The sequence below is a fragment of the Aspergillus fumigatus genome, chromosome 4 (assembly GCF_000002655.1).
Source record: "Aspergillus fumigatus Af293 chromosome 4, whole genome shotgun sequence".
Taxonomy (NCBI): domain Eukaryota; kingdom Fungi; phylum Ascomycota; class Eurotiomycetes; order Eurotiales; family Aspergillaceae; genus Aspergillus; species Aspergillus fumigatus.
This window is the reverse complement of record NC_007197.1, coordinates 1,539,183-1,564,235: the sequence shown is the minus strand read 5'-3', so window position 1 is coordinate 1,564,235 and position 25,053 is coordinate 1,539,183. Positions and strand designations below refer to the sequence as shown.

Below are 25,053 nucleotides of genomic sequence, written 5' to 3'. Positions count from 1 at the left end.
TTTGGCCAGTTTTGGCATAAAACTTTATAAAGGGAATGCTTTGAACGAAAATTTGATAAATCGTCACAGTATCGTGTAGATGTTTCAATCAGTAGTGGTACATATGGCTGACGGTACAGTTTGCAGAAGCGCAGGACATCTCAGTGGATAGCAAACGAGTGCTTTTCTCTATCGATGCTAAATGCGAGACCTTTCAGACACAGACGCCTTGATGCATTTCGACAATCAGGAGATCAGGTCATCGCATATGGAAAACATGAGTGTCCGTGGGATGCACAGGATTGGAATGCCTCTCCGCAATTATTGCACACAATTCTTCTTGGAGTTCGGTGCTTCGAAAGGCTCCTATATCAGATTGTTAGCCAAAGAATTCACGATCCGGCAACTTGATAAGCGGTGAAGGTGCAAATGACATACTGATAGAGCTCGTCTCTTTCGGTTTAAAATCACTTGTCGATCTTTGTCCGTGCCCATCGGGGCGCTCTTGTTGCTCTGGGCCCGGGCTGTAGCACCAACGCAAATGACGTTGCGGCTCCCCTCAACCTTGATCCCTGTGTTTATCTTGATTTCAAGCGGTGCATGTTCGTGGTCTTCTGCCGGAGGTGCTAGCCGGCCCGAGTCGTACAGGGTATTGATGATGGCGGTTGCCATTTCGGTGAGTCTAGCCTGGCGTTGCTTTTGGATTGAGTGCAGAGTGTCCGCTTCAGAGGCTGCTGGTGCAATGGACGAAGAGGAGGATGAACTCTCGGGACTCATTGAACTAGAAACTTTCGGAGTTTGCTGAGGATGACCTGCCATAGACGGGATCATGATGGTGTTGCCGTTGCCCACCACATTTATGGAAGCGTCAATACTAATCGTAATAGGAGTGGAGCTGGCACCGGCGCAGGTTTCCCAGGCCGTGTCATCGTCGATGGTCTCCAACGCATTCTGTCCCTCCTCATGAGTTGAACCTCGTGGGACTGCTAGAGAGTACGGAGGTGGTGGTATGCGGACCGCACGGTTGCGCGCATTAGCGGCTACTTCTCGAAGCTTGTGAGAGTGATGCAAGAAAGAATCTGACGGTGGCAGCATGTTTCTATACAAGCAAAGTAACATAAAGTATAGCGACAGCTGAGGCAATGCACAGGCAAGGCTTTGAAGTGGACCTTAGATATGATGCTGTGGTCCGAAGAGCCGCGTTTAGGTTGGTATCACAGAAATCAAACTTGAAGGTAGATTGTTGGAGGAAGCTCTGTCTCAAAGCAAGATGAGAGCTTGCTGGTTATATAACCCATGGTAGACCTTAGCGGCATGTAGCTCTAGGTCAGTAGGAACAATAGCATGCAAGACGTTATTGATGCAGACCAAATGACGACAGCCCACTTTTACCAATAGCCGGGCGAAGAGCAGCAGTGCATCAATAATTGCTGGCACTTGTGTTTATTCGCTAACAAATAAAGTGCTGTAGGTAACAATGCCCCCGGCCTCCTTATTGAGTTGGTATTGTTCTTTCCCATCAATAGGCAGAATAGGATCACGTGCTGTCCATCTATTTGTCAACCTCCCTGAACGTCAGCCCAGTAAAATTGTTGTAAAGGGATAAGATATAGCAGAAGATTCCTAATTTATTGATGCTATCTCAGTCAATGATGGAGGCTGGAAGTCGGGTAGATGCACAAATGTAGGTCATGGAACATTCATCATTGGCCTCCATCAACAAACGATGGCGGAAACAATGAATGCTGCCAGAAAAGGAGTTCACCCACTATGGCATGTCCAAGATTGAATTCAGCTCAATACACCTCGAACGCTCCTTAGTCTCACAAATTGCATTATTCAAAAATGGACGGCAAAAAGCCGATTGGGTATAATGTTCAATAACCAGTTAGGCTCAAATCCCGCCATAATTCCAACTCGCATAGAGAGAGTTATCCTCTCCCAACCCTGCTCCAGTTGACGACGCACTGGGTATATCCCGGGGCGCTGCTTTCGAAGTCGCTATGGATTCGACGGTATCCGGCGTCGAAGGACTCACTTGCGGACGATCTGTTTGGCACATTGCATCGTGTCAGGCCTTGGATTGGTGCATTGTCATTCCGTACGCGGTATACTGGGCCTTTCCAATGTGTCTGACTTACTGATATCGCCGAATGTAACGCCGTCGGGCCCATCCTGATGTGTTGGAATTGATGTCTGTTGCCGCTGCGCTTGTTGCTGGCCACCGGGATAATATTTACCGCCGGGATGTAGTGACTGCGATGTCTGCTCATGAATTAGCAGGAACAAGAGCCGTCATGAATGGAAAAAATTTTTTACCAGCGTTCGTGCCACGCCAGCCGAAATATAAGAGATCACGGACTGGTACTGACTTCACGAAACTCGTCATCCTCGATCCGGACTTCGCGATCCCGGATGCGACGCATCAGCGCCAGGAAACTACTCTTTCTGAACTTTTCGCTCTGATCGTGGCTGACACTATCAAGTAACTGTCCTGCAGTCCGAGCGAGTTCATCCGCATCGTTGACCCGGCTTAAAGGGTCATTCTTGTCGATTTGTGGTATAGTATCTGAACCGATCTTGATTTGCTCGGTGGGCTCTTGAGCTGTGCTTAAATCTGGCTGGATCGTTTCGCTCGCAGGCTCGGCCTTCTCCTCCGTTGCGTTCGTTTCCTGCAAGGCCATATCCGCTCTTGCTTGTTCAAATGCAGCTTCGAAAGCCGATTCATCAAATGTCTCTGTGGCGTGTTGCTGGTCGGTTGCCGGCCTATGTACAGAGGGCAAGGCGTTTATTACCCCTCCATGTATAGGGTGGTGGGGTGAGAAAGACGGTTGGAAGCCTCCAGTATACTGCTGATGTTGCTGTGTAGGTGCTTGGCGTTGCTGCTGTTGTTTCAGGAATTCACTGTGCCAACCTTGTTGCGACATCGCGGAAGCCGGCGTTGCAGATGGGCCATGATGCTGCTGAATAGGATGGGAAGGCCCTGAAATATGTAGTCTCTGAAAGTCGGCCGCCCAGGTCACGTTCTCGGCATGGCTAGCCACCGGAAGCCGGTGAGGATGTGCTGAGAAAGGTCCTGCATGTTGTAGATTCGGAAGTGACGGTCCGGCCAGATCGGACTCAAAAGCAGCAAACTCGGGGTCTAGGACACCGTCGCTCGAATTTTGGGATCTGAAGCCCTGTCAAGCAAGCATGTTTAGCCGACCGGTTCAATCCAAATCCAAAAGCGTTCCAGATGAGTCGCAACCTTGCGTACCTGAGAGGGCGACCGGCGGGAGATCAGCCGATCCTGTTGGAGAGTCCGATCAACAGATGCATGTTTCTGAAGGTTCTGCAAGGCATTTGACGGGCCGCACAAAGTATCACTCATGCTGTCAGTGACTTGCAGTGCCGTAGCTGGGCGAGAACAAGTCCTTGTAAGGTGGAAGAAACGGGTGATCGATCGTAGAACGGACTATGCGCTACGCCTCAACTGCAATAAGGTGCGGAAGAGAAATATGTCCAAAGATATGTCTATTCAAAAAGTAAGAAAGTACCTTTCTAGAGTGGCCGGGGAATTTCACTCGTCGAAAAGGCATGAAGAGGCAAGATAAAGACGGGGTAGAGCAACGCCCACGCCCGTGGGGTAGGTTGGCCGAGGGTCAAAAGCCGAGGCCCCCCTCACGTGCTTCTGGGCGTGACCACTGACCAGAGAGCGCTGAGTCAACTTCAGCCGATAAGATAAGAAAGATCACAGCTTGCGCAGGTGGCCCAAGTCTCACCAGTGAAACGGACAAGCTGGCGGTACGGATTACGGAGTACGGACGGAGTACCTGTCTGCATATTGATTTCGATCCTCCACCGCCGCTATCTTCACACCTACCCAGGCTCGTCTAGAACATCAATACGGTGAGATCTATATATCTCTCGAGCTAATTTTTCAATTTTTCAATTTTATTTTATTTTATTTTATTTTATTTCATTCCCGTCTGCTGCGGTAACACTCGCTTCGGGCAGTCCCATTGGTCATCATGGTATGTTTATTTCAGGCAGCTCTTCCCCCCCTTTAAGCTTCGCATTGTTCTCTCGCTGACATCTCCCAAGGCAACTGCTCAGGTTATTTCGAACTCTGGTCATGATGATATGATTGTACGTGATGATGCGCCATGTCAAACTCATGATTTTACATCATGACCCGCGGGACTAACTTGGTCGGCCCTTTCTTGCAGCACGACGCCGGACTGGACTACTATGGTCGCAGATTAGCAACATGTTCGTCGGACAAGACAATAAAGATTTTCGAAATCGAGGGGGAGACACATCGCTTGATTGAAACACTGAAAGGGTGAGTTGCCTCGACGCTAATGGCTCAACTTTCTAATTGCTAACACGGACATCTTCGGAATCAAAAGACACGAAGGCGCGGTGTGGTGTGTGGCATGGGTAGGTTTGAGAGTCCTTTTCATGCAGAGTGTCCCTTTCGTTTGCATGGCTAATATGTTGTCTACTCTCCATTTCAGGCTCATCCCAAGTTTGGCACGATTCTTGCCTCCTCTTCGTACGACGGAAAAGTGCTTATCTGGCGTGAGCAACACCAAAACGCGACGTCCCCCGTTGCAGGCAGCACCTGGACAAAAGTTTTCGATTTCTCCCTCCACACTGCCTCGGTGAATATGGTTTCCTGGGCTCCACACGAGAGCGGATGTCTCCTTGCCTGCGCTTCTTCGGACGGGCATGTGAGTGTCCTCGAGTTCCGCGACAACAGCTGGACCCATCAGATCTTCCACGCTCATGGAATGGGTGTGAACTCGATCAGCTGGGCCCCAGCAGCGTCTCCTGGAAGCTTGATCAGCTCGAACCCTGGCCCAGGTCAACAGCGGAGATTCGTTACCGGTGGCAGTGATAATCTGCTGAAGATATGGGATTACAAGTAAGTTTTCGACTCTTCCTGGATTTGAAGCCGACGACTGTACTAATGACTGTACTTATAGCCCGGAAAGCAAGACCTACAACCTCAGCCAGACATTGGAAGGTCATTCGGACTGGGTCCGTGACGTCGCCTGGTCACCCAGCATTCTGTCCAAGTCCTATATCGCCTCTGCGTCTCAGGATAAGACTGTGCGGATCTGGACCTCGGATGCATCGAATCCCGGCCAATGGACCAGCCAGCAGCTGGAATTCGACACTGTCCTGTGGCGGGTTAGCTGGAGCCCTAGTGGAAACATCCTTGCTGTCAGTGGAGGAGACAACAAGGTCAGCTTGTGGAAAGAGAATTTGAAGGGACAATGGGAGAAGGTAAAGGACATTGAGGAGTAGATTTTTATCACTTCTTCCGTTGGTTTTCATTTGCCTGTTATCATATTCCCATCCTATTGAATGGTGAAAGAGGTCTGGTCCATTAAGATGCCTCCATCGTGCATTCCATTGCATTTCATTCCGGCGAGAGAAAATACGTAGAACAGCGTATAGTGAGAAAGACTACATCATGGAATAGCAGAAGCATCCAGCGCCAAAACTTGCGATGTGTCTTAACGCAAAATGAGTCGTCACACATTCCAGAAAATGAAAGGACCTCGGGCAGTCGGTTCAACCATATCAATCCATCGTCCGATCATGATCGTTCCACTGGGAAGAATGACCCCCTCGTATCCATGGACCCAATTGAATTCCACCTCCAAATCATATGGCGGCCACGCTTCCTCCGGGAGCCATAGATCGTCCTTTCCCTTTCCAGATGTCCCATCATCGTTTGGTATAAGCGGGAGTTGTTCCCTGTCCGCATCGTAGATGGCAAAGCATATACGGCGCCAATAGGGGAAGCCACCGTGAGCCTTTGGGATAACTTCTGTGAAGCCCCGCACCAGGTATGTTGAATCGTCATCAGATCCGTGCTGCGTTTCAATGCCGCGAAAGTACGAGCAACTCGTTCTCGACCCCAGGATAGGGATGATGCTGTCGAATAAGGTCGGCCAGTTTGACGGGTCAGGATCTAGCTTGATGCGCAAAGACTAATCGCGAACCCAACGTCAGCTACCTGCTAAGATGGCTGCCATGTAGGCAGATCTTACCATAGGGTCCACCTGCGGCCAATGTGTCTCCAGGTCGGCGCATGTCTGACGGTGTTCCAGATGACTCAGCGAATCTGGGTACGGATGGATGCACGCTATAGAAGAGGTTCGATCACCTCAGGTTAGCATCTTCCTGTAGGGCGTTCAGCAGAATAGAGAGATCACAATAACTGACAATAATACCCCAACCAATGGGTACTAACGCAACATCTGCTGTCGCCCAGAGATCGCGTGGCATTCGGTCGTTGATGCAGCAGTGTATACGAGGAGCAGAATGTCGCTTCGTTCGGATTGAGGAGATGACGAAGCCAGAAGTTGCGAATATGTAAAATTTTCCCCAGATCCAGCTTCTCTACATTCACAAGCGGCTCACTGATATCGACTTGGAATGAATACACGGCGCCAATATCATAGTCATTCCTGAGGCAATAGACGGCCATAGACGGGTCCAACACCAGGTGGGTGAGGCACTAGAGTGTTTGATGAGACCGTATCCAAATTCGGGACAGATATAGTTGGTGCAGGACTTACTAGCTGAACAGCGTAAAATAACTCAGAAGGCGCATCGGTATTCGTGTCACCATATCCGCTTACAGGTCGGTTCAGGAATTCCGAGTTGTGGAGTGTCTTATGAATCTGCTCGAGGAGTTTGGAAGCAGTGTGTTCATCTGTCGGGGCTGATTCATATGCTTCCAGAAGCATGTCTCTCAGCACTTCCAGCCACAATGTTTGCTCCTGTTTCTGGCCGTATCGGAAGTTGATCTTCTGAGACAGCACAATGGAACGAATCTGATACTCCAGTTTGAGCTCACTTGAAGAACGTCTCTGAGGGGTACCGTAAAGGTCCTTGAATCGCTCCCGCCAGATGGACGAGTGAGCCGGTAAGATCGCCCTAGCTAGGTGAACACAGCACGACACCAGATTGACTATATCGACATCGCTCGGGAGAAGGTATGCAATATACTGAAGTATCTATGTTAAGGTCAAACACTAGTCCATCTAGACATTGCCTCAGGGCAAATACCTCTGTGGGAAGCAGCAGCAGGGGACTTGCGTTATGACTCCGAGCTCGTGGGTCTGTCTTTTGCCGGCTCATTTCCCAATGGTGGCCATGAGTGTCAATGTACTTAGCTGAATCATGACTGCCGCGCATTCTAGGCATGGTTGCTTGTAAAGAAGAAGCGTGTGTGGTATGGGTGTCTTGCAAAGTTGTGTTGATAAGAAACCCAGCTTCCTTGTGTTAACGAGGATATTGAAGGGGGGCTTCGTCGTTTTGAGTATCGAAGAGTTGACCAACTAGAGAGTGAGGTCTTTCTGACTGGATGTTGGTGATTCCAATGGACGAATAGGTCAGTGGATGACTTGGTGAGCAATCGCGAGTCGGCTTCATCTCAGGCCGGTCGTCTGACTATGTCTTCCAAGCTGTCGTGTTTACTTAACGTCTTGTACTCCGGGGAAATTGAAGTAAATTCTCAGCTTCGGTGTACCCTTTCTCATCGTCTGTCTCTGAGCCCATACATTGCTGGTGTAAGCAGACATTTCGCTTTGTGCCTCTGCGTCTCACTGGACAAATGCGCTTTGCACCCCGATTTGAACTGCGCAATCGAGAACCACTTCCTTTTATCTTCCCAAGAGGAAGAAGAAGTATTGAGTTTTGGATCCCTCAATCAAACCCGCAACAGTGTTGACTGCCTACCCCGTACGCATACCTAAATTGGGGCCAAAAGGAGTCGAGCGAGATACAGGCGTTGCGCTGTTCGAAACATGCAGTAGCAGTAGCCGGCGGAAGTTGATATTTCAAAGATCGGCAAATTAGGCCGATGATGTGGTCAAAGAAGTTACGGGCAGATACTTTCGCCAAAGGCTTCCAAAGTTCTGATTGAGTACATCATTTCAAATTGGAGTAGAAGTCAGCAAGACCTACATGGATTCCTGCTCATAGACCTATCCAAGTTCAGTTTAATCAACTTGCACTGTACCGATTTCTTGACAAACTTTCCCTGACACCCCAACCGTTGGCGAGAAGTCCTCTGACCTCCTCCAGGCTAAGACCGCTCATTTCGGGGTAAATGGCCCAGACGCCAAACCATCCAACCACACAAACGCCGGCATAGGCTGTAAATGTCCAACCCGGAGAAAGCCAATCCATCATGGGCAAGAAGGTAAGTCCGACAATGAAATTTGACGCCCAGTTCGTTGCAGTCGCGAGAGCCGATCCAAGAGAACGCACATTCAGGGGAAATAACTCTGACTGTTGCCAGGGCACGTTGCCCAGTCCGAAAGCATAGGAGGCGGTATATACAGTGAGGCAGAGAAGCACAGCAATTGGAAGAAACGACTTATCCGTGGCGCCATTGTCGGCTTGGGTTTGTGATCGCGGCTCAGAAGAGAATCCTGGCAGCTCCATGGAGCCGAAAGCCAAGGCGCAGACAATTAGTGATGCACTCATGACAGGTATTGAATATAACAGAATGCGACGCCGGCCAATCCTATCGATCAGCGCAAACGCCAGCAGCGTAAAAATAAAATTGGTCACAGCCACAGAGAGAGACGTGAGGGTGGGCGAGGAGAATGCGAGCATGGAGAAAATAGTCGCCGAGAAATACATGAGACTGTTGAAGCCGCAAAGTTGCTGTAGTCCTTGCAGCATGGTTGCGATTATCAATGCCCTTCTGTTTCCACCAACGAGAAAAAGATCTTGAGCGCGCTGGGCAACTTTCCGAAGCCATGGTATCCTAGTCGCATCGACACTAGGTTTAATGCGGTCCATCTCTTCTTGCTCTTCAGCTACCTCAAGCTGGATACTTCGCACGACTTGCTTAGCAATTTGATGGTTGTCAGACTGGCCCTGATAGACCTTGGACAATACATGGAGAGCCTCTGCCTCCAGCCCCGCTTGGACCAGCCATCGGGGAGTTTCGGGTAAGGCAACGACAATGACGAATTGCAGCACAGCCGGGAGAGTTCCAAGGCCGACAATCCACCGCCAGCCACTGGTGATTGTGGAGAATAGCCAGCCAACGATGTAAGCTACAACCTGACCACCAGTGATGAAGAGGCACAAGATAGTCACGAGTCTCCCTCGGGCATGGGAAGGCGCCAACTCAGAGATATATCTGGGGAAGACAATGATCAGTCATCTCGTCCAAGTAACAGGCCGCTCGATCTCAGTCACGTAGTCTCGGATGGCCCACCTTCCTTACTTGGGGGGATGGTTGACCTACAATGGAGTAACCAGGCTCGCGGCACCGACGGCTAGACCAACAACACTTCTCCCAAGTACCATGCCCCATACTTGACCGGTAACGGCCTGTACCAAGGCTCCCAGAGTAAATAGAACGTCTGCGACAAGTATAACTCTCCGACGACCGAGCTTATCGGCCAATATTCCTGCCAAGGGACTTGCTAATAAAGCGAAGAGGCTCGTGCAAGATGTGATCAGGCTCTTGTCTAGGGTCGTCAGGACACGATTTGAGAGATCAGTGCCAATGGACACGAGGGTTGAAGAGATGACACCTGTACTGTACAGGACGCATATGTCAGTTCATTTGTTGGGAGGATTTTCTTGATCTGTTTTCCGCAGAAAACGAGGGGTACAAAAGACCGAATGGCTTACTCATAACCGAACAGAAGGCCACTGATACCGGCTGAGAACGTCAAGGCCCAAATAAACAGGCTGCCTGAGTCCCGTAAGTCCAAGCTCAAGGACTGACTATCAGCAGCAAAGTGAGCGGTGCCATCAACGCCCACTTGCTCTGTCGAAAGCAAAGGGGCATCGGGCGCCAACTCATCGTTTGCATCACCACGATTCATCGCTTAAGCTTCTTTCTTTCCACCGCTAGACATTGGTAGTATACTGGCTACAACAGACAGTGGTCTACTGCTGTCGCATGAGGTTGTTGATATTTGAAGGTGGATACAAGGGAGACTATTGGGCGGTGTACGGAGTATATATAATTAGTTGGCTCCAAGCTCACGGTGCTGACAGTTGACGGATCCACTCCGCCCATGCTTGAGATGTAATTAGCGGCGAATCTTTCATCTACAACAGTAATCTACGGAAGGCTAAGGCCGATACAATTAAGTTATCAACCGCTCCACAGCTTTTGAAGCTGGCTTGACTTGAATTTGGTCAATGTATGAATAGTTAATCAACATTGTCCCCTAATGTTGCGCCACCACACCAGCCTCATTGGCCTGAGAGCTGATCATCTTCTTGTAGGCATCGACAGTGCCATCAAACTTGTGTACCGTACCCTTGTCACAGACCCAAAGGCTGGTACAGACATTCCGCAGCATCGTCACATCGTGTGACACCATCACCACACCTCCTTCAAACCTCTGCAGCGCTTCAGAAAGCGCATCCATACCCTCAATATCCAAGTGATTAGAAGGTTCGTCAAGCACAAGGATGTGGGGGTTAGTCAGGGAGAGACAGGCGAATGCGACACGGGACTTTTGACCTCCAGACAATAACTCCATGCGCTGAAGACCGGTAGTTCCGGTGATACCGAAGCTAAAGACGAACATCAGTCGACGTGTTACAGATTTCGGAGAAATCAGAAGATTGTTCGGGTCAAACTCACGCTCCCAGATGCCGTCTATACTCTTCATCTGTCTTTCCGGGATAGGTTTTGGCCATGAAGCTCACCGCACTGGTAGTAAGATCCAGCGCGTCAACATGGTGTTGCGCGAAGTAGCCGATCCGCAACCTTGCATGGGTCGAGATTAAGCCGGATGTTGGCTGGAGTTGACCAGTCAACAGCTTCAGCACCGTAGTCTTACCAGCGCCGTTTGGCCCAACAATACCAATACGGGAATCGAGCTGGACATCGAGTTCCACATTTCTGAGGAGCAGTTTGTCTTTACTATAGCCGAAAGAGACATCCGACATCTGTACAATCGGAGGGGAAAGCTTCTCAACATCTGGAAACTTAAAATGGACAACATAGTCACTCTCTGGAGGTTCCAGGACTGGCATTCTCTCCAGTTTCTTGATTCTCGACTGCGCTTCGGATGACTTGGCGGCATTATAGCGGAATTTGTCAATGAAGGCTGGCGTCTGTCGTCAGCAAACATGCAACTAGATACCACAATAGGGCAAAGAACAACTTACCTTGCAGATGGGCGCGTTCCGCCATTTGCTTTTCATATTCGCGCTTGGCTATCTTCTTCCGCTCCTCCTTGGTGGCATAGAATGAATCTGAAGCGTATTAGTAGTTTCATTAGAGGACAAGAGAATGATCCTTACCAAAGTTGGCTCCCTTGTAGTAGTCTAGTCTTTCAGAATGCTGGTGCACAATATCTGTGGCCACCTCGTTGAGGAACGCTCGATCGTGAGACACTACAAGGATAGTGCTGGGATATGACTGGAGGTAGTTGGATAGGAAGGTAATGGATGGCACGTCCAACATGTTTGAAGGTTCTGTATCGCTTTAGATTAATATTGATGCTTGATTCGGAATTGAGAGGCACGAAGCTTACCGTCAAGCAGAAGTAAGTCCGGCTCGCAGAACAAAGCCCGTGCGAGGGCCAGTCTCATTCGCCAACCACCAGAGAACGTCTTCGTAGGATATTGCTGTCTCTCCGGTGAGAAGCCGAGACCGGCTAGGATACTGGCAGCGCGAGATTCTGCCTTGTCGGATTCCATCTCGGCCAGCTTGGAATGAATATCATTCAGAGTTATATCAAGACCCTCTCTCTCATGGTCAAGCCTGGCAGCATCTTTCGATGTGTCTGCCATAGACGACCTTTCCGCTTCAATTGCTGCAAGTTGTTTACTGATTTTCTGCAAATCGTCAGCTAACTCACTCTCAACGGAAGGTCATAGAGCGAGGCCCACCTCTTGCTCTGCAAGAAGACGTTTCCGCCAAACGTCTGCGTCGAGAACAGCCTGAATTGCCGGGGTATCATCGCCCGTAATCTGAAAGCTGATGTCAGCAACAACCGCCAGAGGGAGAGTTTGCTTCATAAGCGCACCTCTTGCTCGACGTGTAGAATTGAGATGTGGCTGGGAATGGCTACCTCTCGGCGACTCAGGGCACGCAAGAGAGTAGACTTTCCGATACCGTTCTGACCCACAAGACCATAGCGGCGTCCGTAAGCTAGGGTAAGGGAGGCGTCGGTTAAGATGCGGTGACCGCCGATAGAAATGTCAATGCTGTCGACCTTGATATCTTTGCTCTTAGATTGCGAATCCGATCCCAGCTGAAGTGGGTTGACAGCCATGAAGAACTCTTCATAGGACAGAGTACTCTCTGGCTGGTTGAGGAGACGGGATGCTTCGTATTGCACTGTTTTCATCTGCTTCTTTTCCTGCTTGGCACGAATCTTTCGTTCTGCTTTTTCGAGCTTCTTGCGGTCCACTCGGGACTCTACCTTTCTGGAGTTGGCGGACTCGAGATCGACATTACCCCCAGCAAGGCCGAGCGTGGAGGACATGTTCCTCTGGGAGCCGACATGGATGGCCTGGTCCAGCTTCTTTGCGGTGAACGGCATCTGCCTGCGCTCTGCATCGACGCCATCAGACGAACTCAGGGAGGAAATGAATTTTTCGACTAGGTTCCGAATGGCCTTTTCATTGTGTTCGGAGAAGTCTCCAGAAGCGGAAACAAGAAGCTCTGTCACCATGTCGGCGGCTTCCGATAATGGTGACGGAGCATTTGCATCCTCGACATAAGCATTTGAGGCGTGAGTCAGATAACCCTGGTTCGTGTTAGAGCATGAATGACAAAGGGCCCGATTACAGGCAATTCAGGTACTTACCACAGAATACTCCGAGATCACACGATCCAAGCCAGGAATTTGTGCCTGGAGTTCCGCCTCCATTTTCGACAACCTGGACGTCGCGAAATTTGATAGGACAAGACAAGGTAGAAAAGCTGCAAATATAGTGGATAGTCTGCTGGTTTCCTATAGGGTCTCGTAGAATGGCGCGCTCTATCAACTCCGCCAGTTGTGATTCAGATGCAGCGCCGTCTTTTTTGTTGGTGGCAGATCTTAGGTGGCGGATTTGTGGATAAAGAGTGAACCGAGGCGGCGGCCTGGGTGGCTTGAACTCTTGCACGCTACTTCAGATACTTGACTATGCTACAGACAGTCCTTCCCGTTTGATAGGCCGTCAAGTGGAAATATAACGACTAAATATCAGGAATTTGAGAAAAGCGAAATGGTAATCGAAATGCTGTTGGTTGATTCTGCACATTGGTTGTTCGAGACACTATTGGAGTGATTTTGTCAATCCTGACCGCCTTCCCAATGTCTCCTTCAGGCGGACTTCCGCTGTCATATTTTCATATCCGTAAGGACTTCGTAAATTGGTCATTCTCTGATGCATTTTCACAGACTATCTGTGAGTCAAGGGAAACGCAACCGTGGAACGACGGCAACAACAATGGCTATGTATGACTTTTCCCCAAGTGCTTCCCTACTCCACAGATATCTCAGTTTCGTGAAACACAGACCGCCTTATTTAGCGTCTCTTTCGCCTGCATTGCAGGGATGCTGCAGCCATTAGATAGTTGGTACGGAATATATACTACCACGATGCTGGCTGTCAATAGTCTACGTCGCGCCCAGTCGACAGTACCACGATCATTGGTTTGAGTCATGATGATCAGTTTTAGCAGGACAGTTGCTCAAGGAACTGTGCAACCCTGGCTTGGTCTGCCTTCCAACCCAGGAGCATTTATACTGGCGACTGTCTACTCCGTAGCAGGGTCGAATAAAAATAGTGACTGCTGTATGATAATTGCGCGGCTATCAATGACTTGAAGGGGTAAGTACACACTCCGGAGTCCTTGATAGTGTCGATGACACCCCTAGATGAGTGTTGTCCGGGGTGACAGTCTGCCGCTATCTTCTAGGGCGGAACAAGGGTAATCTAGTTCAATTACCTGCTCGCTTCAAGCTAGTTAGCAGAGAATTGAATTGCTCTTTTCCCATTAACCATTGAAAGCGACGCATCCTCTTCTGTAGAAACTCAACCAACAAGGGCGACCGCAAGTAAAAAAGTAAAGAAAGGAAAAGAAAAAATCTGTGCATACAGAAGCGAGAAAGCTCGTTGGAGTTTTAATAGATATTCGAAAGCCGCAATTGTAGGTATCTACGGAGCGAGTAGCTTGAAGTCCACCTGAGAGAGCGAGGTTGTCCTGTGTAAAACAAGCCTAGCTGTCAGAAAAGAATTGGACTAGACATCATGGGTCGACGCAATTTTCCCTATGAAAGGGCATCAACTATTTACAAACTTGCGTGGATCAACTTGGATGATATTGGCCAATCGCGCACCTGGGATTTTCAAATGTTGAAACATAAGGACTTAGGTTGAAAAGATTGAGCGACACAGATGATGTGCGGATGATATATATGCTTATATTATTGGCATGCGACTGCAGTTCTACAGGGTGATATCTCTACCTAGTGCTTTTCCGTGAAGTAATATGAGTAGCGAGTTGACGACAATGATTAAAATGACATTATGATTGCGCATCTGAGAAGGTAAGGGCCCAGACCCGCCAGAAAAAATCTCGGAGATATAATTCTTACACTGTTACCTTACCACAGCCCCGAGGGAGGGAAAAAACGAAAAAAGAAAACAACTTGCAGTTGCAGGTGCAGGCCACGTTCCCTCGCAAAGTCCCATACAGGAGGGGTGGAGGGCTTGGAGATAGCTCTTGTATCATGAATCAATCTATCACAAAAGATCGCCCAATTGATGAGCCTACCCCTACCAATCCTAGATGTAAAGACTTAGAGAGGCAAGAGTTGATTAGAGGATCTGACACCATTTACCATAAATAATCAAAATGTAAGCAAAAATTAGCATAAATCAATTCAGATCAATTGTACCAGTGCTTATTCTTATTGCTGGATGAGCTTCCAACGGTTATGGATTTGTGACTAATTTCTGCTGTGTCGTCATAATAATCCACATGAGCGGGAAATTGAGACACCTAGATGACTGAATTGAGGAGCCTGGATTCTGGATCTCGGATTCTGGAAACAGTGACGATCCCGCCTGTTCCCTTGGATAACAGAGCTTGAAAATTTTGGGATACCGCCGTTGGAACCCCGTCCAGGAATCAGTATCCACCTCAATTCGTGGAAGGTTGGGCCACGGGAAGCTATTTCCAAGGAACGCAAGATACTTCAAGAGTCACCTATCCATATGGAAGAAACATACAATAGTGTTCTTATGTTTGCTTGTAACGCACTACGAAAAAAAACAACAACAGATACCTCCAGAAGATCATTGTGGGCATTTATCTAACTTATCTTCTATAGCTGACAAACGTCTCCTCGCTTTACAATTGATTATTAGTAGACGCTTGATATAAACATTGTCCCGTCAACTGCACAAGTTGAGCGCCAGTCTCAAAACCTCGCTGAGGCCGATGGAGATTCTTGGCGTAGTTTATCACCAAGTTCTCCCCAGCCAGCCATACCATTTCTAATGACGGCAAGGGGAAAAAAGGCCTCAGAAAGTGGGGAATCGGAGATATCCTCTAATCAATTAGGGGATCATGATTATGATGATTACTCTTTAGTCGTTACAGCCTTCCTGAACCGCAAGTTGCCCAGAAAAGCTCAAGCCCAAGTTCAAGCTCAAGCCCCTCTTTGATAATTCGATCTACTAGGTTAAATAGTAGTACGAACACTCGGTCGGCGAGGAAGGAGTCGGGAAAGGCGAACGGGGCGCAAGTCCCATCATGATACAAAACCGTCTTCGTTTAGGGCAGAAAGTTAAGAATCCAGTAGAGTATAATCAATCAAAGCTCATCAATCCCCTTCATCATCGTCATCTCGGGAATGTAAGGGATCGAGGGGCTGAGGTTTGAAAGGGAGCTGAAATGATGACTGGCCTAGCGGCTACTTCTAAGTAGACTAATATTAATATCCCGATCCCGCTCCTCCACTGATCGAGATTGCTGGCTAGCAAGATCGTGCGCGCTAATGCTCCAGCTCCTCCCACCTGCAGCTCTTCAGGCTCAATCACAAATAAGCTGCACTAAACAGGTCTTGTTGTTATTATGGCTAATTATAATCATAAAGAAAAAAAATAGAAACGAATGAATTGTTCTGGTAATCCTTCCCTTGAATCAATATCCGTGGTAACGAGTGCGAGGGCTACCTTTACTGGTCGCGGGTCCAATGATTGTCACCTCAACTGGCTGTTTGCATTTCATGCTCACTAGTCTCTCTAACATCAAGATGCTTGCTTGGTCCATAAGCAAGTTGCATTGCATACAGCAGTAGATTTTCACCAGATTTGCACACAAAAAAGAAAAAGAAAAACATTCCCAGTTCCACCGCTTTTCCCTGCTCAACCCACCGTCTTAAAAAGGCTATACATTGTCAAAATTTTATGTCGGTAACATACTTTTTGTGAGCCCATTGTTTTGTATGTACGGAGTATAGAGTATGCTGCTAGAATCTTTCGCCTGATGAGATGGAAGTAAACAAGGCATGGTGGCCCCTGAGATCGTACTCCGTACAAATTATCGATCACTTGTTTGAGCATGATATTCCTAGAATAAAAGCCTTTGTTTCGAAAGGCAAGGACTTCAATCATAATTATTGTACGATGTTGGATTATTGAATTCTTAGTCGAATCGTCTGTCTTTGGGATTAGTTAGTGCCTGGCCACATGGAGAATGCAGAGTGGACATCCTCCTAGCATGACCATAGAACTAACCAAGCATTGATTAGGTGCTGTATCTACTCCGTAAAATCCTGATATTCCGCTCTGGATGCCACAATCTACCAAAAGTGTAGACAAGGGGACCAGGGAGTCAAGGAGCCGGTTAGAGTACAGAGTAGAACCAGCAGAATATCTCACCGTCGGAGGAGTCGAAGCTAAAATTGCCTAGTGGTAGTAGTCAATAAAGTTGCCAAACTGTTTAGAACTACCTGCCTTACTTACATCCCTGTCTATCCAGCTTCTGATACTCCCGTATCTAATGAGTGGCCGCCCATGCCTCTTTTACCCTGTGGTCAATCCGGGCATTATTCTTATTTCCTGTTTCTTAACCCATATCCTTCCCAGCTGCTCACTCTGGGGAGCTGAGCTCCTCTCCAATAATTATTAGAATTGTTGTTTTCTCTACGACAACTTTCTGCAACGAAAAGAGAAGCGAAACCAGAATCCGATTCATTTATGATAATCTTTCTCTCCTTATTGCTCTCCTTATTGTTTTCAGTTACTACCACAATTGTCTTATTCTTGCATTCTTTACAATCCTTCCCCTCCCCCATTCTTTCACTTCCTTGCAGTGTACTCCCGTACCTACATTGACATTTCACCTCAGCTGCAGCGGCCCCTCCCTACCCCCCCCAGACAGTCTCCGCTTCTTCTTATTGTTGTTATTGCGCTCGACGGCGGGTGTATCTCCATACAGCTTTCCACCTCTTACTTCCCTCGTTCACAACTGCCACTGGTTTACTTCATACAACTGTCGCATTCTTTTCTATATGCTCCTATTCGGCCCTGCCTCTCTTCAATTAACTCCTCCTTGTGCATGATTATGCACACAGGAATGTCCCATGTGGCTGGACTGAGTTCTGTGGTGTCTGACACTGTTCTCAGCACCCTCTGAGGATGGAGCATGTTTCTACAGTAAGTCCGCCGCTTCCCTCATCCTCTGCGCTATCGCCATTTTCCTCCCATAAGTTCCATTCTCTCAAAGGAATCAACCCACTCTTGAGCGCCAGTAGGAAGCTCTCCGCCTGATCTCTGAGCAAAAAAGCTTCTTGTTTTGTCTCCACTGGTGTTTGCGATCGAGCACTACTTGACTGGCCCGACACTAACTCGTCTCGCTTTCTGTCAGCTCTGTGCGGTCAGCACTGTCGGTATTGCAGCGACCGGTTTCGCTCTCGGTCGCATAGATCGACCTTCCTCCAAACAAGGGAGATTTCGAAGAAAGACCCTCCTGCGCGACAATCATGCGCCTACAGCAAACAATACTGTATCGCCGGCTTTCAGTACTACATCTCCAGATTCCCCGTCTTTTCCCTCCACAGTCTGCGATGTAAATACACATCATATCACAGACCCTTCCCAGCCTCACAGCAATGTCGCTTCACCCGAGCTTAATTCCGGGGACTCACAGTCTCGGAGAAAGTCTTCATTTGCGGGTGTAATACGTCGGCGCCGAGGTCATACAATGACCAGTCCACCTTCGCATCTTAAAGAGGAGAACGATACACCCTCACATTCCCGACGACCGTCCTCTTCTTGGTTGCGACGTCTGTCAATCCAGCCGCAGGAAAGCCGCCTCTCAAATAATGGTCCATTATCTCCATCGTCCAACGACCCCACAAGCCCAGGCTTATCACGGCCGTCCAGCCAGCGCAGAGTACCAAACAAGCTCGTGAAGCGACCCCCCTCGCAGCATTCCAGTGGTCTACCTTTATCTTCACATGCGCCATCATCGCCCTGGGCACCTTCGCAATTGCGGAGACCTGCGACGAGCTATCAACGGTCCGAAGTATTACGGCATAGAGCAACTCACAGCTTAAATTTTGAACCTAGTTCTATCACAGGTCCCGCGTCGCATTCTGTTGAGGCAGGCGCATCGATTGACATTGAGGAGGGCGCATGGCAACCATATCTAAGACCCAGTTTGGAGGGGGTGACTGAGAGACTCGCCCGAAGGCTGTCCACTGTGACAAGACCGAAGGAACAAACACTACGGCGGATCCTACCGAGCCCGGATGCCCTCCCAGCGCTTCTTCTGGCGACCTCCATCACGGTGAAAGAACCTGCAATAAACATCACTTCGAATGAGTTTGCTCCTGCCTCTCCAGTCCAGTTTCGAGACCCCTTCAAACTTGATGATCCACCGCATGCGCGAGACGCACCTTCCGTAGTGGAAAGCAACAGCGGGCCTTCTTCTATTGTACTCGAAGCGGACCCGAGGTCACCTGAAAAAGGCTCAAGCGCAGCAGCTTCCAAACAGTCCAATAGTGGACCTCCGGTCTGGTCAAGAAGGAGAGCAGCATCGACATCCTTCTCAGAGTTACCAAATTCGAAAGCCGCCACCTCGGTGTCGAGACGATTACACGGGAAGCGTAACATCACCGACCCAAACATCTTCCGTCGGCCTCCTGACACATTCAAGGCAGGATATCCTAACTTCCTGACAGCAAAGATCATGAGATCGCGGCGTTCTGTTACACCTTCTTATCTTCGAGAGTACAGAGCGGAACTGGGTCGCTGTCGGGATTACGGGAACCGCCCCTTGACATCGGACGCGATAGCGCTATCAGCATCCCAGAATGCATTCTTTCGCGCTTCTGATTTGACTTTCCTGTGGTCCGTCCGCCAACGTCCCAGGCGCCATTCAATCGCAGCCTCAGATCCAGCTTCATCCGCGATTGGATCCGAAGATACCCGTATTTTTACGTCTGGCGATGAAGACGAGTCAGATTTCTTGACAGATACCGCATTTGACTCAATCCGCACTCACTTCACAATTGGTAGCATCTCCGGTTCTCGGGGCTTGCGGATTGAAACCATGTTTGACAAGAATTCGGTAGAGAGTCTTGCGAACCACGAGATTACAATCGAAGCGCTCGAGCCTCGCGGTCCAAGAATGCCGGATGGACTGACTTCGGCTAAATGCGACATGGGAATCGACAGCGATGCAGTTTCTGGTTCAACCCCTAGAACCCGTGAGATAGCAGAGCTAGACGACAGCGAAGACAACAGGATATCCTTTCCTTCGGACCTATCCGAAGATGAAGATGCTCGCAGCACGGTTGCCGCCTTGCCTGGTGAGACAAATTCACCGTTCATTTTCCCCCGTAGTCCTCTGGTTGCTTCCAATTTCTACCCCGAAGGCAATGATATCCGTGCTCACGTCCACTCAAATTCATCCCATGCTTCAGATGAGGCGTTTGCACTGGACGAATTGCGCAGCGTTTCTCAAGAGTCACTTGGGTCATGCCGAAAAATGAACATATTTGACTGGTCGGAACAATCTCGAAGCGACCGCGACGCCTCAAGAATAGACGAAAGGCCCCGAACTGTTCACGGGAAAAATGGCCCTGAGTTCCGTGGCAGTCGTGCTCCAGGGCGGAGGGCTCCGAACTCATTGCATCTTCGCAGCCAAAGTGTTCCTGTAGCGAGAGAACCTGCAACCGCTAGCGAATCTCGTCAGACATCTGGAAAATTTGGAACTTGGGGTTTGGGTAGTAAAGGCGTTAGTGAGGATTGGGACAGCGACTTCGAGTTCGACGATGCAGAAGTGGACAACGAGAACATGCGGCCAAGTAGAACGAGTTCTCGACGGGGCATGATAGTCCCTGCAGCCATTCTGGAACGTCAAGCGAGCCTTCACGGACAATTTGGGCAGGTCCAGGAATTGACCTTACTGGTCGAGGAACTTAAACGTCTTCGTCACCGGGCCAGCTTTCTGAATATAGTTCAAGGTCCATCGAGTGAACTTTGGCAGGAGGCTGAGGGTATCGTCAATTTGGCCACGCTTGACGATGAGGAAAACAATGATTCCCCTCCAAGATCACCGACCTCCCTTACTTTCAGTTTTGATGACTCTGAAGGCGAGTCGTCTAACCTAGCAGATCCATCGAAACGGACAAGCGGGGATTCCTGGCGAGCTTCGCTTTCCGAGAAGTTACCTCCAAATCTCAACATCTCGTGTGACACGTCTGCCAAAGCGAAGTCGGTTCTGGATCTGATCTATCAACAACGCTCACAGGACCCCGCTCTCCGCGGTCCTCATTGTTCGCGCTCCAAAAAACTCCCGTTTGATACGCAGTCTCTTCGTGATCTCGTCATACGAGCCGGTGTGGTAACCCGAGCTCTAAAAGAAGTTATTCGCAAGGAGGAGGGCGTGATAACTACCCCCGACGACAAAGCGCAGTCTTCTGATCTGCCATTCAGCCGGATCTTTGATCAGCCTACTGATGATAATCACTTGATTTACGAAACTCATTGTGTCAATTAGAGATGCATCAATTCCTAGGGTCGACATGACGTCACTCCGCACACCTCCCTCGCTCTCCTCTGTCTCTTGTGTACTACTTTCTTGTTCCTTGATCTCTGACGATTGACTCGAGCATTACGAAACGACGTGAATAGAACCGTGAGATGGTTTTCCTTCTTTATCTTTCCAAGCCCGGGATCCCCATCCGTCACTAACCTTCTGCCTTTCCGGAATGTCAGGCCGTTTTAACTTTGTCTACTAAAAATTTTTCTTTTTAAACAGGGAGTCGTCCTGTAGTAGTGGGTTTGGTGTACATTTTCCGGCCGATGTCATTTTTCTCGTCTATTCTTGTATGGGCACCATCGATGTGTTACTTTTTCTTCCTCGCCTTTGTCATGATTTTTCTTTTTCTGTTCTACGCCGACCTTCCATTCTGCGTCACAGAATGGCAGTCCTGTCTGATTGTTGCCTGGGTTTGTCCCAGGATTTGCGTCTTCTCACACCTGCCACTGCTGGTATCTGCCTTGAAAAAGCACAACACGCACCAGGCAGGCGAGGCAGTGTCGACATTGGCGCCAAAATCAAGGATACGACCACATGTCATTCTGGCTAAAACTATCTACTAGAGGAGGGGGAAGAAAGGTACATAATGTAATAAAAGACCATGGAATGAAGCGACATTATTCCAATAGTATCTGCACATTCAATGTCTCCATGTGAAGTAAACGCCGGTATCTCTTTGTACAAGATTCGAGCGCTGGAAGCTTCCTTCCGGATTCGGACATGTACTCATGTCGTCTTATTGTCATTGAGACTAACGACATTGTACAAGCCATCTGCCGTCACGCCAAAGGCCAACGTAAATCGAAGCCATAGGGGTATCGCAAGTCAAATAATGAAACCTTTTGAACACGGTGCTGCCCATTGATACGATGGGAACCGAGATGTTCAACAAAAGCAATAAGGCTTGTGCAAACTGTTAAAGATGGTCCATCACAGAGGTTCCAAGTTCATCAGGCTCGCATACAGTGTCCGTGATTCTTCTCATCTCCTGAATGAGCTGCCCACTGTATCCGTACTGTGGTGAACAAAAGTTGTCATTCCGCGCGCTCATCGTTGTGAGCCTGAGCGGCTACGATATATTCCATTGCGAACTTGCTTTTCTCACGGATCTTGGGTCCGTACAAATAGAACAGGAGTGGAATCGGCATCATGATGGCAGCAACGCATCCAAGAAGAGTCCCTGTCCAGTTGACGCCTAGAGCATTAAACTGTGCGCGTGTTAGCCAACGAAACGAGGCGTTCAAAAGGCGGGAGTAGCAAGGAGGGCCGAAGGTACCATATAGGTTGAAAAAAGTGGGAATCCTGCACCAGCTATAGAACGCAAAACACTGTTTGCAGCCAGGGCTGAAGCAGCACTACGTGACAAGACATCAGCATAGCTCCTGAGGGAGAGATATGGGAAGGAGAGACGTACAATACGAGATAGGCATCGACAATATAGTTGAGACATTGCAGAAAAATGCAAAAAAGTCCGAAGCCGGTTAGGAGACCTGACAGAGTCGGCACGATCCAATGTATATCAGATCTGTACCCTGACCAACCGAACCAGAAAAGACCGCCAGAAAAGGCAACCCCACCTATAATGGCCGGGGGTAGACGCCATTCGGGGATGGGTATGTCCTTATATGCACTCAGTTGTCTGTTATACCATGGCTGGAGCAGCATAATAAATATCCCGCCCAGAAATTCGCCGATGATTATCCCAAAATAAGGAAGCCCTCCAACGCCTTTATTGAAACCATGAATGCGCTGAAAGACAATTGGGTATGCGGTCAAAAATAGATATAGCAAGCCATAGAGGAATGCCATGTAGATGCTTAGCAGGAGCACGATCGGCTCAGTGAACAAGATCCGTAGTGGACGACTGAAATTCTTGCGAATCAGCTCTCCAAATTCAACCTCGATCTCCTCTTGCTTCGCATGAATGCCCCAATTTCTCGTTCGCCGACGTAGCTCAGCAGCTTTCCCAACTAGCACTACTGGAGGATATGTCTCTTCCAGAAAGAACAAATCTAGAACAAAAGCTGAGGCACCCATGATTCCAGTGAGATATTCCGTCCAACGCCAGCCTAGGTAACTTTCAACGATGAAGCCACCGATGAAAGGAGCAAAGAGCGGGCCGGTAAAGACGGTCATGGTAAAGACCGTGATCGCGAGCCCTCGATGGCGGTTGTCATATATGTCAGAGAATACCGCAGCAACAACAGCAATGGGGCACGATCCAAAAAAACCACCGAAAAAACGACATATTATTATTGTCTGGAGGTTTTCCGCGGTAGCCACTCCAAACTGAAAGACGGCAAAGCCGAACATGCCAACCAGAATTGGTAGACGCCGGCCTTGTAGCTCAGACAACGGCGAGAAAAATGTTGGACCACACGCAAACCCCAAGACATACAGCGAGAGGCCCAGAGTACCTACTTCGGTCGAGACATGAAATCTTGATGACACAACCGAATTGGCGGTAGAGTAGATGCTGCTTGTGAAAGTCGCATTGAAAGTCGTGTATGCCAGCATGGCGGAAACTGCAATCCTATACGCAGAGGTGAGTTGCCATTAGTCGCTCACTTTAGAGTGTCTTACTTCTTCTTGATAGACCAGTTCTGAGGATGCAAAGGATCATCCTTATCAGCAAACTCGACGACATATTCGTCTCTCTCTGGAAGCGGCGGGGGATAGGGCTTTCCGGCGCCAAATTCTGGCAGAGGCTTCTTTGACACGACTGGCTTAAGGGCACCCACAATGGCGCTATGCTGGCTTCTCTGAGTCGCAATGCGACTCAGTGCTGTTGGATGTCGTTCTAGACCAGCACCTCGTACCGTCTGGGCAGTCTGAATCTGCGACAAGTAGTAGTCGTCCTCTTGCGCTTGTGTTGACGAGCTGGAAGACGTGACTGAGGGTGAGAGAGAGTTTGACCGAGAGGCACGGCCGCCGTTATTAAGGCTCTGACGGCGGCTTGGTGCACGGTATGCCTCCAATTCAGCCTTTTCGAGATTCCGCGACAATGAATCCATGCGGACAATGACGCACGCAGCCTAGGAGACAAGTGCTGGAGACCATAGCAGAAATTCGGAGAATTCTCTTCGGCGAGGCAGGAAGGAAGGAGAGATTATAACATATCGATAGGGTGAATTTGCTTTGAGACAAGACGTACAAGTCCACTTGAAGAGGCAAGGGAGTAGATTGTGCGAAATTACTCGATTCGAGTGGGCTTGTAATCCAACCATAGCGGCAAATTGGGCTTACTTGAAGATGATCTCAAGCCGCATCTTCGGGAAAAATCCCGACAGGAGAATCTGCCTCGATGTCCATGTGCTTCGCTCTGCTCCATGCGGCCACAGTTAAGGCTCTATTGTTTGTAATGTAAGACATACAACCAGTACATGGATAGGGATATTGTTCTTGGAAATTGTCAATTCTACATGGGTTTTTTTCTTTTTTTTTGATTTGGCTGCGAGAGACACATGAAACGAAGTGGCCAAGGTTGGTTCAGGCATCATCATCGTCACCATGATCATCAGGTAGACAATCAGTCATGTACCTAGGTAGGTAAGTACTATGCAACAGTGGTAGCACCATTACCTAGTTGCTGTCACTGGTGTTAGAAGGCAATATTGAAGTATGGCTCATAACCCACAAGACATAACTTTTTGAGAGCACGTTCATTTCTGAAATCACTGCATGATCTTCAAGAGAGGGGCGCATCTCACCCTGTCTTCTCCATGATATTGTTGAGGATACAGGAGCATTCAAAGCCACAATAATAAAAGTAGACAGGCATAGCCGATATGTCTGGACTATGAGTTTAATGCAACAGAACAGAATAAAGTGCTGTAGGGCAGGTCGGACAACGATCTGATGGCGTCGGCTACAGTGTAGGGCTCAACTTTTGACGTAATGATGCTGCACAAACAAAAGGGGAGCATAAAATAACCTTATTTCCTCCTCGTGCCCATGCTTCATTGATGACAATAATAGGAATTGTAGTAGACTCTAAATTTCAGGAATTATGATACCTG

The 25,053-nt window shown here is 48.8% G+C and overlaps 8 protein-coding genes across 8 annotated transcripts; 2 read left to right on the top strand and 6 right to left on the bottom strand.

The window, feature by feature from the left end:
- Positions 1-36: 36 nt before the first annotated feature.
- On the bottom strand, positions 37-1,339 carry AFUA_4G06110 (uncharacterized protein). The gene is made up of 2 exons (XM_747120.3): positions 418-1,339; positions 37-345 (listed from the first exon to the last, which is right to left on the bottom strand). Exons 1-2 carry the CDS (start codon positions 1,096-1,098, stop codon positions 301-303), a joined length of 726 nt encoding a protein of 241 aa, XP_752213.2. The 5' UTR covers positions 1,099-1,339; the 3' UTR covers positions 37-300.
- A 135-nt stretch (positions 1,340-1,474) lies between these two features.
- On the bottom strand, positions 1,475-3,606 carry pex20. Its single transcript, XM_077804564.1, has 4 exons — positions 3,236-3,606; positions 2,352-3,158; positions 2,121-2,244; positions 1,475-2,028 (listed from the first exon to the last, which is right to left on the bottom strand). The coding sequence occupies exons 1-4, from the start codon at positions 3,347-3,349 to the stop codon at positions 1,874-1,876; spliced, it is 1,200 nt and encodes a 399-aa protein (XP_077660711.1). The 5' UTR covers positions 3,350-3,606; the 3' UTR covers positions 1,475-1,873.
- A 127-nt stretch (positions 3,607-3,733) lies between these two features.
- Positions 3,734-5,274, top strand: sec13 (GTPase-activating protein SEC13; the record flags this gene model as incomplete). Its single annotated transcript, XM_747122.2, has 6 exons — positions 3,734-3,992; positions 4,063-4,107; positions 4,188-4,303; positions 4,371-4,401; positions 4,479-4,888; positions 4,950-5,274. Exons 1-6 carry the CDS (start codon positions 3,990-3,992, stop codon positions 5,272-5,274), a joined length of 930 nt encoding a protein of 309 aa, XP_752215.2. The 5' UTR covers positions 3,734-3,989.
- A 230-nt stretch (positions 5,275-5,504) lies between these two features.
- AFUA_4G06085 (uncharacterized protein) lies at positions 5,505-7,188 on the bottom strand (the record flags this gene model as incomplete). The annotated part of the gene is made up of 5 exons (XM_077804563.1): positions 5,505-5,966; positions 6,027-6,121; positions 6,202-6,496; positions 6,558-6,998; positions 7,051-7,188. 5 exons carry the CDS (start codon positions 7,186-7,188, stop codon positions 5,505-5,507), a joined length of 1,431 nt encoding a protein of 476 aa, XP_077660710.1.
- Positions 7,189-7,881: 693 nt separating this feature from the next.
- AFUA_4G06080 (putative MFS myo-inositol transporter) lies at positions 7,882-9,942 on the bottom strand. Its single transcript, XM_747123.2, has 3 exons — positions 9,643-9,942; positions 9,251-9,547; positions 7,882-9,142 (listed from the first exon to the last, which is right to left on the bottom strand). The coding sequence occupies exons 1-3, from the start codon at positions 9,837-9,839 to the stop codon at positions 7,990-7,992; spliced, it is 1,647 nt and encodes a 548-aa protein (XP_752216.1). The 5' UTR covers positions 9,840-9,942; the 3' UTR covers positions 7,882-7,989.
- Positions 9,943-10,098: 156 nt separating this feature from the next.
- On the bottom strand, positions 10,099-14,153 carry AFUA_4G06070 (putative AAA family ATPase GCN20). Its single transcript, XM_747124.2, has 8 exons — positions 12,792-14,153; positions 12,006-12,731; positions 11,869-11,949; positions 11,511-11,814; positions 11,278-11,451; positions 11,143-11,229; positions 10,613-11,081; positions 10,099-10,542 (listed from the first exon to the last, which is right to left on the bottom strand). The coding sequence occupies exons 1-8, from the start codon at positions 12,852-12,854 to the stop codon at positions 10,191-10,193; spliced, it is 2,256 nt and encodes a 751-aa protein (XP_752217.1). The 5' UTR covers positions 12,855-14,153; the 3' UTR covers positions 10,099-10,190.
- Positions 14,154-16,962: 2,809 nt separating this feature from the next.
- Positions 16,963-21,677, top strand: AFUA_4G06060 (uncharacterized protein). Its single transcript, XM_747125.2, has 2 exons — positions 16,963-17,640; positions 17,852-21,677. Exons 1-2 carry the CDS (start codon positions 17,623-17,625, stop codon positions 20,990-20,992), a joined length of 3,159 nt encoding a protein of 1,052 aa, XP_752218.2. The 5' UTR covers positions 16,963-17,622; the 3' UTR covers positions 20,993-21,677.
- A 391-nt stretch (positions 21,678-22,068) lies between these two features.
- Positions 22,069-24,671, bottom strand: AFUA_4G06050 (MFS transporter; the record flags this gene model as incomplete). Its single annotated transcript, XM_747126.2, has 4 exons — positions 23,618-24,671; positions 22,449-23,567; positions 22,311-22,389; positions 22,069-22,242 (listed from the first exon to the last, which is right to left on the bottom strand). Exons 1-4 carry the CDS (start codon positions 24,046-24,048, stop codon positions 22,069-22,071), a joined length of 1,803 nt encoding a protein of 600 aa, XP_752219.1. The 5' UTR covers positions 24,049-24,671.
- Positions 24,672-25,053: the final 382 nt, after the last annotated feature.

Bases quoted from the DNA above. Each gene is read 5' to 3' on its own strand.
- AFUA_4G06070 (XM_747124.2), bottom strand. From the start codon at position 12,854: ATGGAGGCGGAACTCCAGGCACAAATTCCTGGCTTGGATCGTGTGATC. The intron at 11,815-11,868 runs GTGGGCCTCGCT...GACGATTTGCAG, and splicing joins GTCTTCTTGCAGAGCAAGAG to AAAATCAGTAAACAACTTGC. The intron at 11,452-11,510 runs GTAAGCTTCGTG...AAAGCGATACAG, and splicing joins GGACTTACTTCTGCTTGACG to AACCTTCAAACATGTTGGAC.
- AFUA_4G06110 (XM_747120.3), bottom strand. From the start codon at position 1,098: ATGTTACTTTGCTTGTATAGAAACATGCTGCCACCGTCAGATTCTTTC. The intron at 346-417 runs GTATGTCATTTG...AATCTGATATAG, and splicing joins GAAAGAGACGAGCTCTATCA to GAGCCTTTCGAAGCACCGAA.
- pex20 (XM_077804564.1), bottom strand. From the start codon at position 3,349: ATGAGTGATACTTTGTGCGGCCCGTCAAATGCCTTGCAGAACCTTCAG. The intron at 3,159-3,235 runs GTACGCAAGGTT...CTTGCTTGACAG, and splicing joins CCCGCCGGTCGCCCTCTCAG to GGCTTCAGATCCCAAAATTC. The intron at 2,245-2,351 runs GTCAGTACCAGT...ATTCATGAGCAG, and splicing joins AGGATGACGAGTTTCGTGAA to ACATCGCAGTCACTACATCC.
- AFUA_4G06080 (XM_747123.2), bottom strand. From the start codon at position 9,839: ATGAATCGTGGTGATGCAAACGATGAGTTGGCGCCCGATGCCCCTTTG. The intron at 9,548-9,642 runs GTAAGCCATTCG...CGTCCTGTACAG, and splicing joins GGCCTTCTGTTCGGTTATGA to TACAGGTGTCATCTCTTCAA. The intron at 9,143-9,250 runs GTAGGTCAACCA...TGTCTTCCCCAG, and splicing joins GCGAGCCTGGTTACTCCATT to ATATATCTCTGAGTTGGCGC.